The following is a 14450-nucleotide window of genomic DNA, read 5'->3' as shown; positions in this document are numbered from 1 at the left end:
TCATTCCAAAACTCAATGACTGTGCGTGCGTGCGTGCGTGCGTACGTAGGGAGGGTTCAGGGCGCTTGCCTCAGAAAACGATACTGAAATATAAAACCAGACTCTTGAACAACGCAGACGAGGTAAACGTCTTGATTTTTAAAAATGTGTACTTTGCGTAACTGCATGAATTGTGTGGGGAAATCTGAAAATAGAAGACAAATCTAAAATTATGATCAAACGTCGATGGTAAACCTTCCTTTTTTACTGACCTATCTTGCTGGTTCCTTCATCTTTGGCTTGTACTTGTGAGAGCTCTTATTTCAACGCAATTCTGCTTTTGTAAGCATATTTGTTTTATATCTATATAAATAATTAAATAATCTGTCTTCCAAATGTGGTTGAGGAAAAAGTCTGAAATTCCTCAACTGAGATGCAGTAATGAAGAATATTTGCATCCGAACACTCGCATGTGTTAAGGTTTTGGGTTTTAACAGGACCCAAAGCAGGCAAAACGCAGTGGTAAAAAGTCCAAAAACGAGTCTTTATTAAACAAATCTAACTGCAGGGAAGCACTGGTCCAAGTCAGCAAAACTCTCCGACGCTGGTGGTCAGGCGCTCCGTCTCTAAATAGGTGGCCTGATATAAATTGCCGACAGGTGCAGCAAATCAGCTCCTCCACGCCCCCTGCAGGAAAAACCAAGCACAACCAGGAGCCCTGGACCCCAACAGCATGCTTAAAAATAAAAAACGAATGTGAAAAATGTAATTTGAGGATCCAGGGACAGGGAGAGGCAGATTACCAGAAAGTGCCAGCTTTTTATCAAACAAAAGCAAGTAACCACAAACTGGCAAATGAAGGAAGAAACCACGAAGATAAACCAAATCAATATGACTGCTTCAAAAACAGAAGCTGACCAAACCTGGATGGAAAATGAGATAAACTATGATTTCTCAGGGCGAAAGGAATCAGACAAAGGCAGCTTGAACAGCTGCATGGTGAGACAAAGACTTTGACAAAACGCTCTGGGGACAAGGGGAGACGCGGACTGGATATCCACATGTGGACGATGTGGAATAGGTGGAAAGTCAGGAAACGGGGAAGCTATTCAAGCAGATGTCACAAAGAAAAAGCAAGCGACCTGAAACGAGAGGAGGGTTCCATTTTAAAATGAAACAGGAAGTTGTGAGACAAATGTAGAACTGTATGTGAGCGCCAGAGTACTGAAATACATGCTCCAATAATTCGTTGGATTTTATGGTAGTAGCCAGAAAATACTGACACTAATCCCCTGCTGTTGGCCAAAATGACATCCGTTTGCCCACTAGCAGAGTGTATATCCAATTATTCACACATCAGATCATTTATATGCCTGGATATCAGTATCTTGGGTGATTTTAAGACTGTGGATTGAACATCATTGTAACCAACTTCTTCTCCCCTTAGACATGGCCTCCTCCTGCGAAGAGCTGCTCATGTGTCCCATCTGCCTGCTCACATATACCGAGCCGATCACTACTCCCTGTGGACACAACTATTGCAAAGCTTGCATCACAGAGTACCTGTCCTACACTGATGAGCCCGTGTGTCCCCTGTGTAAGGAGGCTCTTCAGACACAGTCGGAGCTCAAGGTCAACACGGCACTTCAAAACTTGGTGCAGCATTTCAGCAACATAACGGTGAGTGATGGCGAGACCCCTGCCGAAGCATGGGAGGTGACCTGTGACATGTGCTGTGAGCCGAAGCTCAAGGCCCAGCGGTCGTGTCTCAAGTGTGTGGCTTCATACTGCCAACATCACCTGGAGCAACACCAGAGGGTGGCAACCTTTAAGCAGCATCAGCTGGTCGACCCCGTGTCAAACCTGGAAGCCCACGTTTGCAGGGACCACAACAAGTTGCTGACATCCTTCTGCGAGAAAGACCAGACGTGCGTTTGTGCCACGTGCCTGAAAGAAAATCACTTGAGGCACCAAACTGTGCCTTTAGAGCATGCATTCAGGGTGAAGAAGGACGTCCTGGTCCATCTGGTATCAGCGATGGAGCTGATAGAAATGTATCAGCGCAGCAGGATGGAGGATCTGAAATGTTCAGTTGAACAGAGCAGGAGGGAGTGGGAGAAAGAGGTGGAAGAAATTGATCAAGCTTGGAATTCTCTGGCGGCCTGTCTGCAGAGAGGCCAGACGGAGCTGGCTGAGCTGGTGCAGGAGAGGCAGAAGGCTATACAGGTGAAGAATGACTGCCTGGTGGCCAGTCTGGAGCAGGACATCGCCAAGTTGCAGAGTAAACGGGGCGAACTTGAGCTTGTTTTACAAAAAGGGGATCAAATGTATCTCCTGCAGAATTTCGCTTCACTCAACAAGAAACCACACGTTCCAGAAACCACACGGGAGAAATTCCACTCCAGTTTGAATAATGACGTGAACTTGGTGAAAAAATCAGTTGAGCAAATGCAGGCGAAGCTCAGTGAAGAAATGGAGATGCTAAAACTCCATATATTGCCTTCCCCTCCATGAGACAGCATGGACATTGATAAAAGCAACCCAGGGCTCTCAAAAACTATACAGCTGAAATATATCGGCGTCTTATATAAAACTGCAGCGAGATCCCACGATCGTGGGTGTGTTCGTGGATTGCGCAACAAAAGAAGTGTCCTACGACGCCGACACTGGGTCTCTCCTCTACTCCCACACAGGATGTGTCTTCATTGAGTTCCACATCTCCATCAAAGATTTATTCCTCTCTATTGCTGGCAATTCCTTAGGAGACCCAAACTCTACCCCATTTTTGGTGCCTACGAGTTTGGCGACAGCCTCGCCATCACTCCTGTGGCCACTTCTAAAGTTTAATTTCCTTTTTTGTGTGTTTTCTCTTTTTTGTATTTAGCCACGGAAACATACGCAGAGCAGTTAAACTCAATTTTTAGGAGAAATTATTAGATTATTAGTATAAATGTTGATCTAATTATCATTTTTGTTACATTCTCTGACATGTTCATAAGTCAAAATGAAAACATAACCAATTATATGCAACCGCATGCACTGGTTTCTTCTCTTTCACGGCAACTTTAAGAACATATTCAGTGTCGTGGATGCTCTCTTTCTTTCAGTTTTTACGTTTTTCAGAATTGATTCAATTATTTTCTTCTTTCTTTTATGTCTTTATTTTTGTCACCATAACAAAATAAAGAAATGAAAAATCCCTTAAAACAGTTCAGTGTTTTATATTTGCTTCCGAAAAGGGGAGGAATTATTATATTATTACTTAAGATCGATGAAAAAAGCATTGTATCTGAACACCTCGTTCGAGCCTGTAGCCACTAGATGGCGCCCCGACCCTTCCTGAACCACCTGATCAGTTATCGGAACCCCCCCAACAAACACACACACACACACACACAAACCAAATGCACAAGACGAGTGCAGATAAACATTAACAACGCGCGCGCACACACACAAAAATAGTTATGAAGTTCACGTAATTTTCCACTAGAGGACGCCAAACGCAAGGATTTGATATTCCGTTTTTAACTTTTATATATTTACAATTACAGCGGATCTGTCGTCTGTTTAATGCTTATTTTGTATTACTGCTTAAATAAGATGCAGCCTTCCTGTTGGTAGTTAACTCGTAGATTTATATGGTCTGAAACGAACAAGAGGTCCATGTTGCAGTCATTTTCTTTGGCTAATTTTACTGATTACTTTCAGTGATGGTTTACACAAGTTAAACAATGCTCCTAACCTTTAGTTTATACCAGCAAACTTTTGCTTTTGGTACTTTTGTGTCGGCCACATCACCGAAATCCCAAATCCTTGTCTACATCTTATTAAATATGTTCTTTTTACCTTCATGGCATTCGCAGTTGGGGAAGGCTTAGAACATAAATGTATGATTAAATAAACGATTTCTTATACATTTAATGTTGTTGTGCCCGAATATATTTTCTTCTTCCTCTTATGATTCCAGGAGTGGTAGTAGTATTTATTGTATTGTATGTACATGAGAGCATTGTGTGTGTGTGTGTGTGTGTGTGTGTGTGTGTGTGTGTGTGTGTTGTGTGTGTGTGTGTAGCCCGCAGAGACCTGAATGTGGTGTCCAATCAAAAACGACTCGACTACCTGAATAACCTTGCTACGGGCGTCATCTTCGTTACCGCGGTGATCAACTTCTTTGTCAGCTTCTTCGGATCTAAGAGGACTGGATTCTTCCGCTGGCTGCTGGCTCGACTCCACTTTTGACCCCCCCCCATACAAACACACACACACACTCACACACACACACACGCACACAGAGTACTGCTTTGAAAAGTTAAGCTGTAATACAACTAAAATATTCTCACTTTATCGGATCATTTCTATAATTATCCAATTGTGCAATAACATCAGTGCGCCATATATGTGCAGCTGTGCTGTCAAGCACATTTCACGTGTTTTCTTTCTTATTCGTGCACTAACCATTTGAAAGGAAAGCCACATCCTGTTAATCATCATGAACATTTGAATAAATTCAGTGTTTTAAAGACTCTGGGTGTTTTTGATGCTGAATGATGGCAACATTTGTGATCTGTGCATTACTAAATGTGCTTTCTTACCCAATTGGTGTGTGTGTGTGTGTTTGGACTTGTGTGGTAACCACAGGCCGTCGGGATCTGAACAACGGCGCCCAGCAGAAACGTCTGGATTACCTGAACAATGTAACAACCGTCGTGGTTTTCTTCACCACGGTCCTCAACTTCTTCATCAGCACCTTCGGGATGCAGAGCACTGGATACTTCCCCTGGCTCATGATGCGCATTCACTGACGCACGGCGATGCTTGTGGCTGGCAGATAGCAGAGCTAAAAGTAATTTAGTTTTAAAAAAATAAGCATACCATTAATTAACATCAAATGAAATCGTAATTTTCCCAAACCAGCTTAATAACATCGTTTGAAGTGAGTGTGCATCATTTCTGTTCACACATACAACCTTCATCACGATTGTGACGATCGAAAGCAAGCAAGTCCAAACCCAGTCCAAGAAAACTCCAGCCGGGTTTTCTCTCCCACTGAATGCATTTTCAACGTGGCAGGACAGAAAACCCGCTGGATTGCGCCATTCAAGGACTTGGTTTGGACGTGCCTGACTAAAAGTGGTGACAATAAAAGTTATCCTGATCTCGATCCATCGATCTTTGCCTTTGCGTGATCATTCCAAAACTCAATGACTCAACCAGACTCTTGAACAACGCAGACGAGGTAAACGTCTTGATTTTTAAAAATGTGTACTTTGCGTAACTGCATGATTTGTGCGGGAAAATCTGAAAATAGAAGACAAATCTAAAATTATGATCAAACGTCGATGGTAAACCTTCCTTTTTTACTGACCTATCTTGCTGGTTCCTTCATCTTTGGCTTGTACTTGTGAGAGCTCTTATTTCAACGCAATTCTGCTTTTGTAAGCATATTTGTTTTATATCTATATAAATAATTAAATAATCTGTCTTCCAAATGTGGTTGAGGAAAAAGTCTGAAATTCCTCAACTGAGATGCAGTAATGAAGAATATTTGCATCCGAACACTCGCATGTGTTAAGGTTTTGGGTTTTAACAGGACCCCAAAGCAGGCAAAACGCAGTGGTAAAAAGTCCAAAAACTAGTCTTTATTAAACAAATCTAACTGCAGGGAAGCACTGGTCCAAGTCTTCCGGGGCTCACGAGGTCCAGAGCGGAGCCAACACGGGAGTCAGGTTCTGCGCGTTCTCCAGTCCAGCAGGTCGGCGTGGAGACCTCGACCGAGCAGGGAAGACAGCAAAACTCTCCGACGCTGGTGGACAGGCCCTCCGTCTCTAAATTGGTGGCCTGATATAAATTGCCGACATGTGCAGCAAATCAGCTCCTCCACGCCCCCTGCAGGAAAAACCAAGCACAACCCGGAACCCTGGACCCCAACAGCATGCTTAAAAATAAAAAACGAATGTGAAAAATGTAATTTGAGGATCCACCCCAGCTGTTCTCTAGTAGCCAGAAAATACTGACACTAATCCCCTGCTGTTGGCCAAAATGACATCCGTTTGCCCACTAGCAGAGTGTATATCTAATTATTCACATATCAGATCATTTATATGAGTGGATATCAGTATCTTGGGTGATTTTTCTATTTTAAGACTGTGGATTGAACATCATTGTAACCAACTTCTCCCCCTAGACATGGCCTCCTCCTGCGAAGAGCTGCTCATGTGTCCCATCTGCCTGCTCACATATACCAAGCCGGTCACTACTCCCTGTGGACACAGCTATTGCAAAGCTTGCATCACAGAGTACCTGTCCTGCACTGATGAGCCCGTGTGTCCCCTGTGTAAGGAGGCTCTTCAGACACAGCTGGAGCTCAAGGTCAACACGGCACTTCAAAACTTGGTGCAGCATTTCAGCAACATAACGGTGAGGAGTGATGGCGAGACCCCTGCCGAAGCATGGGAGGTGACCTGTGACATGTGCTGTGAGCCGAAGCTCAAGGCCCAGCGGTCGTGTCTCAAGTGTGTGGCTTCATACTGCCAACATCACCTGGAGCAACACCAGAGGGTGGCAACCTTTAAGCAGCATCAGCTGGTCGACCCCGTGTCAAACCTGGAAGCCCGCGTTTGCAGGGACCACAACAAGTTGCTGACATCCTTCTGCAAGAAAGACCAGACGTGCGTTTGTGCCACGTGCCTGAAAGAAAATCACTTGAGGCACCAAACTGTGCCTTTAGAGCATGCATTCAGGGAGAAGAAGGACGTCCTGGTCTGTGTGGTATCAAAGATAGAGGCGATGGAAGTGTATCAGCGCAGGAGGATGGAGGATCTGAAATGTTCAGTTGAACAGAGCAGGAGGGAGTGGGAGAAAGAGGTGGAAGAAATTGATCAAGCTTGGAATTCTCTGGCGGCCTGTCTGCAGAGAGGCCAGACGGAGCTGGCTGAGCTGAGGCAGGAGAGGCAGAAGGCTGCACAGGTGACGAATGACCGCCTGGTGGCCAGTCTGGGGCAGGATGTTGCCAACTTGCAGAGTAAACGGGGCGAACTTGAGCTTATTTTACAAAAAGGGGATCAAATGTATCTCCTGCAGAATTTCGCTTCACTCAGCAAAGTTCCACAAACCACACGGGGCAAATTCCACTCCAGTTTGAATAATGACGTGAACTTGGTGAAAAAATCAGTTGAGCAAATGCGGGCGAAGCTCAATGAAGAAATGGAGATGCTAAAAATCAATATATTGCTTTCCCCTCCATGAGACAGCATGGACATTGATAAAAGCAACCCAGGGCTCTCAAAAACTATACAGCTGAAATATATGAAGTGTCCTTCTACGACGCCGACACTGGGTCTCTCCTCTACTCCCACACAGGATGTGTCTTCATTGAGTTCCACATCTCCATCAAAGATTTATTCCTCTCTATTGCTGGCAATTCCTTAGGAGACCCAAACTCTACCCCATTTTTGGTGCCTACGAGTTTGGCGACAGCCTCGCCATCACTCCTGTGGCCACTTCCATCCATCCATTCTCTGCCGCTTATCCGGGGTCGGGTCGCGGGGGCAGCAGCCTAAGGAGAGAAGCCCAGACTTCCCTCTCCCCAGCCACCTCCTCCAGCTCATCCGGAGGGATCCCCAGGCGTTCCCAGGCCAGTCGAGAGACATAGTCTCTCCAACGTGTCCTGGGTCTCCCCGGGGGTCTCTTACCGGAGGGACATGCCCTGAACACCTCACCAGGGAGGCGTCCAGGGGGCATCCTGACTAGATGCCCAAGCCACCTCATCTGGCTCCTCTCAACGCGGAGGAGCAGCGACTCTACTCCGAGCTCCTCCCGGATGGCAGAGCTTCTCACCCTATCTCTAAGGGAGAGCCCAGCCACCCTACGGAGGAAGCTCATTTCAGCCGCTTGTACCCGTGATCTTGTTCTTTCGGTCATTACCCAAAGCTCATGACCATAGGTGAGGGTAGGAACGAAGATCGACCGGTAAATCGAGAGCTTCGCCTTTCGGCTCAGCTCTCTCTTCACCACAACGGACCGGTGCAGAGTCCGCATTACTGTGGACGCCGCACCGATCCGCCTGTCGATCTCCCGCTCCATTCTTCCCTCACTCGTGAACAAGACCCCGAGGTACTTAAACTCCTCCACTTGGGGCAGGATCTCCTCCTTTACCCGGAGAAGGCACTCCACCTTTTTCCGGTCGAGAACCATGGCCTCGGATTTGGAGGTGCTGATTCTCATCCCAGCCGCTTCACAGGCGGCGGCGAACCGATCCAGTGATAGTTGGAGGTCACGGGCTGATGAAGCCAACAGGACCACATCATCCGCAAAAAGCAGAGACGCGATCCTGAGGTCACCAAACCGGATCCCCTCAACACCATGACTGCACCTAGAAATTCTGTCCATAAAAATTATGAACAGAATCGGTGACAAAGGGCAGCCCTGGCGGAGGCCAACCCTCACCGGAAACGAGTTCGACTTACTGCCAGCAATTCGGACCAAACTCTGACACCGATCGTACAGGGAGCGGACAGCCCGTATCAGCGGGCCCGACACCCCATACTCTCGGAGGACCCCCCACAGGACCCCCCGAGGGACACGGTCGAATGCTTTCTCCAAGTCCACAAAACACATGTGGACTGGTTGGGCAAACTCCCATGCACCCTCGAAGACCCTGCTGAGGGTGTAGAGCTGGTCCACTGTTCCACGCCCAGGACGAAAACCACATTGCTCCTCCTGAATCCGAGGTTCGACTATCCGGCGGACCCTCCTCTCCAGTACCCCTGAATAGACCTTACCAGGGAGGCTGAGGAGTGTGATCCCCCTATAGTTGGAACACACCCTCCGGTCCCCCTTCTTAAAAAGAGGGACTACCACCCCGGTCTGCCAATCCAGCGGCACTGCCCCCGATGTCCACGCGATGTTGCAGAGTCGAGTCAACCACGACAGCCCTACAACATCCAGAGCCTTAAGGGACTCTGGGCGGATCTCATCCACCCCCGGGGCCTTGCCACCGAGGAGTTTTTTAACTACCTCGGCAACTTCAGCCCCGGAGATACGAGAGCCCATCTCCAGGTCCCCGGGCCCTACTTCCTCACTGGAAGGCGTGTTGGTGGGATTGAGGAGGTCCTCGAAGTATTCCTTCCACCGATCCACAACATCCCGAGTTGAGGTCAGCAGCACACCATCACCACTATACACAGTGTTGACAGTGCACTGCTTCCCCCTCCTCAGACGCCGGATGGTGGTCCAGAACCTTTTCGAGGCCGTCCGAAAGTCGTTCTCCATGGCCTCACCGAACTCTTCCCATGCCCGAGTCTTTGCCTCGGCAACCGCCGTAGCTGCACTCCGCTTGGCACGCCGGTACCCATCTGCTGCCTCAGGAGTCCCACAGGCCAGTAAGGCCCGATACGACTCCTTCTTCAGCTTGACGGCATCCCTCACCGCTGGTGTCCACCAGCGGGTTCGGGCATTGCCGCCACGACAGGCACCGACCACCTTGCGGCCACAGCACCGGTCAGCTGCCTCAACAATGGAGGCACGGAACATGGTCCACTCGGACTCAATGTCCCCCGCCTCCCCCGGGACATGGTCAAAGCTCTCCCGGAGGCGTGAGTTGAAGCTCCTTCTGACAGGGGACTCTGCCAGGCGTTCCCAGCAGACCCTCACAACACGTTTGGGCCTGCCAGGTCTGTCCGGCATCCTTCCCCACCATCGGAGCCAACTCACCACCAGGTGGTGATCAGTTGACAGCTCCGCCCCTCTCTTCACCCGAGTGTCCAGAACATGCGGCCGCAAATCCGATGACACAACCACAAAGTCGATCATCGATCTGCGGCCTAAGGCGTCCTGGTGCCAAGTGCACATGTGGACGCCTTTATGTCTGAACAAGGAGTTCGTTATGGACAATCTGAGACGAGCACAGAAGTCCAATAACAAAACACCACTCGGGTTCAGATCAGGGGGGCCGTTCTTCCCAATCACACCTCTCCAGGTCACACTGTCATTGCCAACGTGAGCATTGAAGTCACCCAGGAGGACGAGGGAGCTCCCAGAAGGGGCACTCTCCAGCACTCCCTCTAAGGACTCCAAAAAGGGTGGATACGCTGAACTGCTGTTTGGACCATAGGCACAAACAACAGTCAGGATCCGTCCCCCCACCCGAAGGCGAAGGGAGGCTACCCTCTCATCCACCGGGGTAAACTCCAATACACAGGCACTGAGCCGGGGAGCAACCAGAATTGCCACCCCTGCTCGTCGCCTCTCACCATCGGCAACTCCAGAGTGGTAGAGAGTCCAACCCCTCTCAAGAAGACTGGTTCCAGAGCCCTTGCCGCGCGTCGAGGTGAGGCCAACTATATCTAGTCGGAACTTCTCAACCTCGCGCACCAACTCAGGCTCCTTTCCCACCAGAGAGGTGACATTCCATGTCCCTAGAGCCAGTTTGTGCAGCCGGGAATCAGACCGCCAAGGTCCCTGCCTCCGGCTGCTACCCAAAACACAATGCACCCGACCCCCTTGGCCCCTCCTGCAGGTGGTGAGCCCACGGGAAGGGGGTCCCATGTTGCCTCTTCGGGCTGCGCCCGGCCGGACTCCATGGGCAGAGGTCCGGCCACCAGGCGCTCGCCAACGTGCCCCACCCCCAGGCCTGGCTCCAGGAGGGGGCCCCGGTGACCCGCATCCGGGCAAGGGAAACTTGGCACCAATGTTGTTCCACATCATTAGGGGGTCCTGGGCTACGCTTTGTCTGGTCCCTCACCTGTGGCCACTTCTAAAGTTTAATTTCCTTTTTTGTGTGTTTGTGTCTGTGAGTGTGTGTTTTCTCTTTTTTGTATTTAGCCACGGAAACATATGCAGAGCAGTTAAACTCAATTTTTAGGAGAAATTATTAGATTATTAGTATAAATGTTGATCTAATTATCATTTTTGTTACTACTAATATTCTCTGACATGTTCATAAGTCAAAATGAAAACATAACCATTTTTAAATTAAAATGGTTGATTTTAAAACAAATCTTTGTACAGTAAAATGCAATATAATATGCAACCGCATGCACTGGTTTCTTCTCTTTCACGGCAACTTTAAGAACATATTCAGTGTCGTGGATGCTCTCTTTCTTTCATTTTTTAGGTTTTTCAGAATTGATTCAATTATTTTCTTCTTTCTTTTATGTCTTTATTTTCGTCACCATAACAAAATAAAGAAATGAAAAATCCCTTAAAACAGTTCACTGTTTTATATTTGCTTCCGAAAAGGGGAGGAATTATTATATTATTACTTAAGATCGATGAAAAAAGCATTGTATCTGAACACCTCGTTCGAGCCTGTAGCCACTAGGTGGCGCCCCGACCCTTCCTGAATCACCTGATCAGTTTATCAGTTATCGGAACCCCCCCAACAAACACACACACACACACACAAACCAAATGCACAAGACTGGTGCAGATAAACAACATTAAGGAAATATAAGCAGAATCTTCCAACCATACATTGGGCTTATGATGTTGGGGGAGGGAAAGTGATGAGAAAATGTCCATCAATAGGACAGTTCAATGAGTTGACGTTGAGAGAGGCCCCAAAATGCTTTAATCTGGGGGCCCTAAACGCGGGGAAACGGTATTCAGTAAAACTATTTATACCTCAGCTGTCTGGCCAACTGGCGCCCTGGGAACTGGGACAGTGTCTCTCTTTCACTGTGTGCATGGCTGTGGTCAGTGACTTCTTGGACAATGTGTAATTAGTTGCAAGACAGAGTAAACAAAACACAGATATATGAATGTCACTCACACAGAAATGTCAACATGCTTTTAATCCAACACCTGGATGTTGGCACCATTTTGGCCTTTTCCAGATACTCTGTGTTTAATTGTGGTTTTAAAGCAGCGACTGAGTATCTAAATGCATATTTAGTAGTACTAGAAAGTTAATATTTTCTTTACTTTAATGTCCCAAAATGAAGCATTGACTTTTACAAATTAAGGACTGCAGCCATAATCTTCAATTCAGTTAAGTAACTTCTATAAAATATTAGATTAACCCTTAAAGGCGGATTGTAAAGACATCTTTTATGTTTAACAGAAAATACTAGGTCGATAATGTTTACATCCAACTTTACACTATTCCAGGATTCAGAACTAACTATTTGAAAACACACAAACAAAAAAAGGGACAGCGGTTTATCGATAGGCTCGAATGTAGGTCGGTTGCCTGTGAGAGCGGGAGCGCGCGCGTCGAGAGAGCGCGCCCAGCCGTCCCTGCGTCATGACGTCACGAGCGCGTCTCGAGCGCTGGGGGAAGCCACCAGTGGCGTAACCGTCGGAGACTGGAAGGAGGGAAAGAGACGGAGGAGGCAGCCCGTCGGCACGGAGACCGACACACACACACACACGCACGCACACGCACACAAAACGGGACGGCAACCCTCGAACAGAGCGCTTCGATCCGGTTACGCAACGTAGCGTCACTTAAGACGTCGGCAGGACCGGTGGAGACGATAGTCGGGTAGCCTTTTCTGGGCTGACTGAGCGACCGTGGCCGGGCGACGTAAACACCGCCGCGGTGAGTATTGAAAGTTAGCTGGCAGTCGTAGGTGCGTGCGCGTACGTTCGTGTGTTTAAACGCACGGCTGCTAAACACCCATGTGTGACACGCTCCGTGTTTTGCGTGACGGGGACCAAGAGGAGCCTAAAATATAATTATGACCAGCTTTTGGTGCAGTTGCGTTGACCCCATCGCTTAGGTGCGGGATTAAATCCCCTCCAATAGTAATAACGGGTTAATAACAACGTGTCACTCATCTGTACCTGTGAAATACGATTGTCAGATGTCCGCCGGAGAGAGGATGGTGACACAATGCTCTTAGATTTATTCCTTAACTTCGTTGCTCCTGTTGTCATGCAGGTCAACTACTTTCATGCGCATTTTGATGTGCGGATTGCGCGCACGGGGCTGTTAACGTTCTTTCCTTTCCACTTGACAGATTGCATGCAACTAACAACATTTTCCAGGCCGAATGCTTGTCAGCACAGCACAGCACAGCGCACAGACAGAAGAAAATCTGACGTTATTCCGTTAAAGGAGCAGGGATGAAATTCCCAGTAATGTCCCATGGCCAGAGACAGAAAGAGACATGGGTGGGATGAAGAAGGGGACATTGTTTCCCTCATTATTTCCACCCTCGGCACATGGACGCGCCTCTGAACACCTCAGGGCAGCTTGGCTGAACACTTTGTTTTAAAGGCTCTCCTGCCCCCCCCCCACCCCCCCCCCCCCATTTATTTGCTTTTACCTTCAATAATTGTCCTTCGATGTTTGCATATCGTCTATTTGTCTCTGTGGACTTCTGATCCTTTGGATGATCGTGTGTGCTCTGTGTGTCATCATATAGGAACTCAAATGTAATCATACTTTTGTCGGGTGTTTCTAGGTCCTGACACTGATTCACTTTACCTCTCTTTTAAGTTGGTAAATTAACTTTCCCTTTTGTTTCCCTTTGCCGGCACAGCCCAGAATTACTTTTGTGCACAGCTAACTCTGTTAATTCTGAAGTCCCAACGGCACGGGTTGATATTTGTTGCAGTCAGTATGTGTTTAATAATATCATGGCACCTCTGGTGTATTAATGTGTGTCTGGACATGGATGTGTGAGTCAGTGTTTGCACTTTTTGTTTGCCCAGCCTGCATCTCGGATTAATTTCCTGTGCTGCACAATAGACTGGAGCTGATGCTATCTCACTCTTATCTGTGCTGTGCTTTCCAGTTTCTGAATGGTGTTAGAAGTCTGATCACTGGGAGGACTGGTAAGGGCACCGTTACAAGTATCACAGTGAATGTTCATACCTGTATTTCCCCCCTCAAGTGTAGTCACATACATTTTTATTTAATTTGAAGGCGGTGCTGATTTCCTGTACAAAAGGCTTTTTCTTCAAATCAAATATGACCAGTCTGCTGTGCAAATTGCCTTTCATGTGTCCCACTTCAAATAATAACCCATAATTCGGCGCCACCTGATGTTTTAATTTATCCTCACTGTCTCGCCCAGACATGAAAACAATAACTTTTGTCTGTGGAGCTTCACTGAACCGCTAATGACCTGTTGTTACTCAAAACCACAAAGGTGCATGATCTGTGCACTGTGCAGCCAGGCTGCATGAGTTTGCCCAAATACAAGTAAAAGAAGGTAAGTACCCATCCATCCTGATTGCTACACTACTTTTTACTAAACCACCCAGGTGGGGGCTTTAGGAAAGTTATATTAATCCCATTTTATTACAAATGTGCCCTGGAAATATGAGTTAACAGTGAGACCTGGGAAATGCACGATGCTCAGCATAAAATATTTTGATACTTGCCTGTTTCAGGTGTTGCGTTTTTCTCAAACGTTACAGTCGTGAGGAGCATCTAGATAAATGTGCCCTGCCTCTCTCGTACAGCAACCACTGAGAAAGCTAAACTGGTGGATGTCCTTGGACGATCCGCAACGAGCTAT

The 14450-nt window shown here is 47.5% G+C and overlaps 3 protein-coding genes across 16 annotated transcripts in view; all 3 read left to right on the top strand.

Moving 5' to 3' along the window:
* The first annotated feature begins 12 nt into the window (after nucleotides 1-12).
* On the top strand, nucleotides 13-5148 carry LOC130519465 (E3 ubiquitin/ISG15 ligase TRIM25-like). Of its 3 annotated transcripts, XR_008948329.1 has the most exons (3): nucleotides 13-122; nucleotides 1427-2559; nucleotides 2625-5148. XR_008948329.1 is itself a non-coding variant. In XM_057022912.1 (2 exons), exon 2 carries the CDS (start codon nucleotides 1429-1431, stop codon nucleotides 2491-2493), a length of 1065 nt encoding a protein of 354 aa, XP_056878892.1. In that variant the 5' UTR covers nucleotides 15-122; nucleotides 1427-1428; the 3' UTR covers nucleotides 2494-5148. The 3 variants fall into 3 exon arrangements, 2 of the variants coding, with proteins under 2 accessions (XP_056878892.1, XP_056878893.1); XM_057022912.1 differs by having other exon boundaries at nucleotides 15-122; nucleotides 1427-5148; XM_057022913.1 differs by having other exon boundaries at nucleotides 84-228; nucleotides 1427-5148.
* LOC130519466 (E3 ubiquitin/ISG15 ligase TRIM25-like) lies at nucleotides 5078-7469 on the top strand. 3 transcript variants are annotated; one of them, XM_057022915.1, is made up of 2 exons: nucleotides 5078-5215; nucleotides 6164-7469. In XM_057022915.1, exon 2 carries the CDS (start codon nucleotides 6166-6168, stop codon nucleotides 7222-7224), a length of 1059 nt encoding a protein of 352 aa, XP_056878895.1. In that variant the 5' UTR covers nucleotides 5078-5215; nucleotides 6164-6165; the 3' UTR covers nucleotides 7225-7469. The 3 variants fall into 3 exon arrangements, with proteins under 3 accessions (XP_056878895.1, XP_056878897.1, XP_056878896.1); XM_057022917.1 differs by having other exon boundaries at nucleotides 5208-5321; XM_057022916.1 differs by lacking the exon at nucleotides 5078-5215 and adding an exon at nucleotides 5673-5812.
* Nucleotides 7470-12248: 4779 nt separating this feature from the next.
* Nucleotides 12249-14450, top strand: part of LOC130519462 (ELKS/Rab6-interacting/CAST family member 1-like) — a 64136-nt gene continuing 61934 nt past the window's right edge. For 3 of the 10 annotated variants that reach the window (XM_057022902.1, XM_057022904.1, XM_057022903.1), the window contains exons 1-2: nucleotides 12251-12520; nucleotides 13722-13761. The gene's annotated coding sequence lies outside the window, so the exon portion shown is untranslated. Of the gene's footprint in view, nucleotides 12521-13721; nucleotides 13762-14450 lie in introns of all 10 variants that reach the window. The other 7 variants (XR_008948327.1, XM_057022900.1, XM_057022907.1 and 4 more) reach the window with 5 other exon arrangements.

The sequence above is a fragment of the Takifugu flavidus genome, chromosome 22, assembly GCF_003711565.1.
Source record: "Takifugu flavidus isolate HTHZ2018 chromosome 22, ASM371156v2, whole genome shotgun sequence".
Taxonomy (NCBI): Eukaryota; Metazoa; Chordata; class Actinopteri; order Tetraodontiformes; family Tetraodontidae; genus Takifugu; species Takifugu flavidus.
Note: the sequence above shows the minus strand (reverse complement) of the source record. Positions and strands in the feature narration are given on the sequence as shown.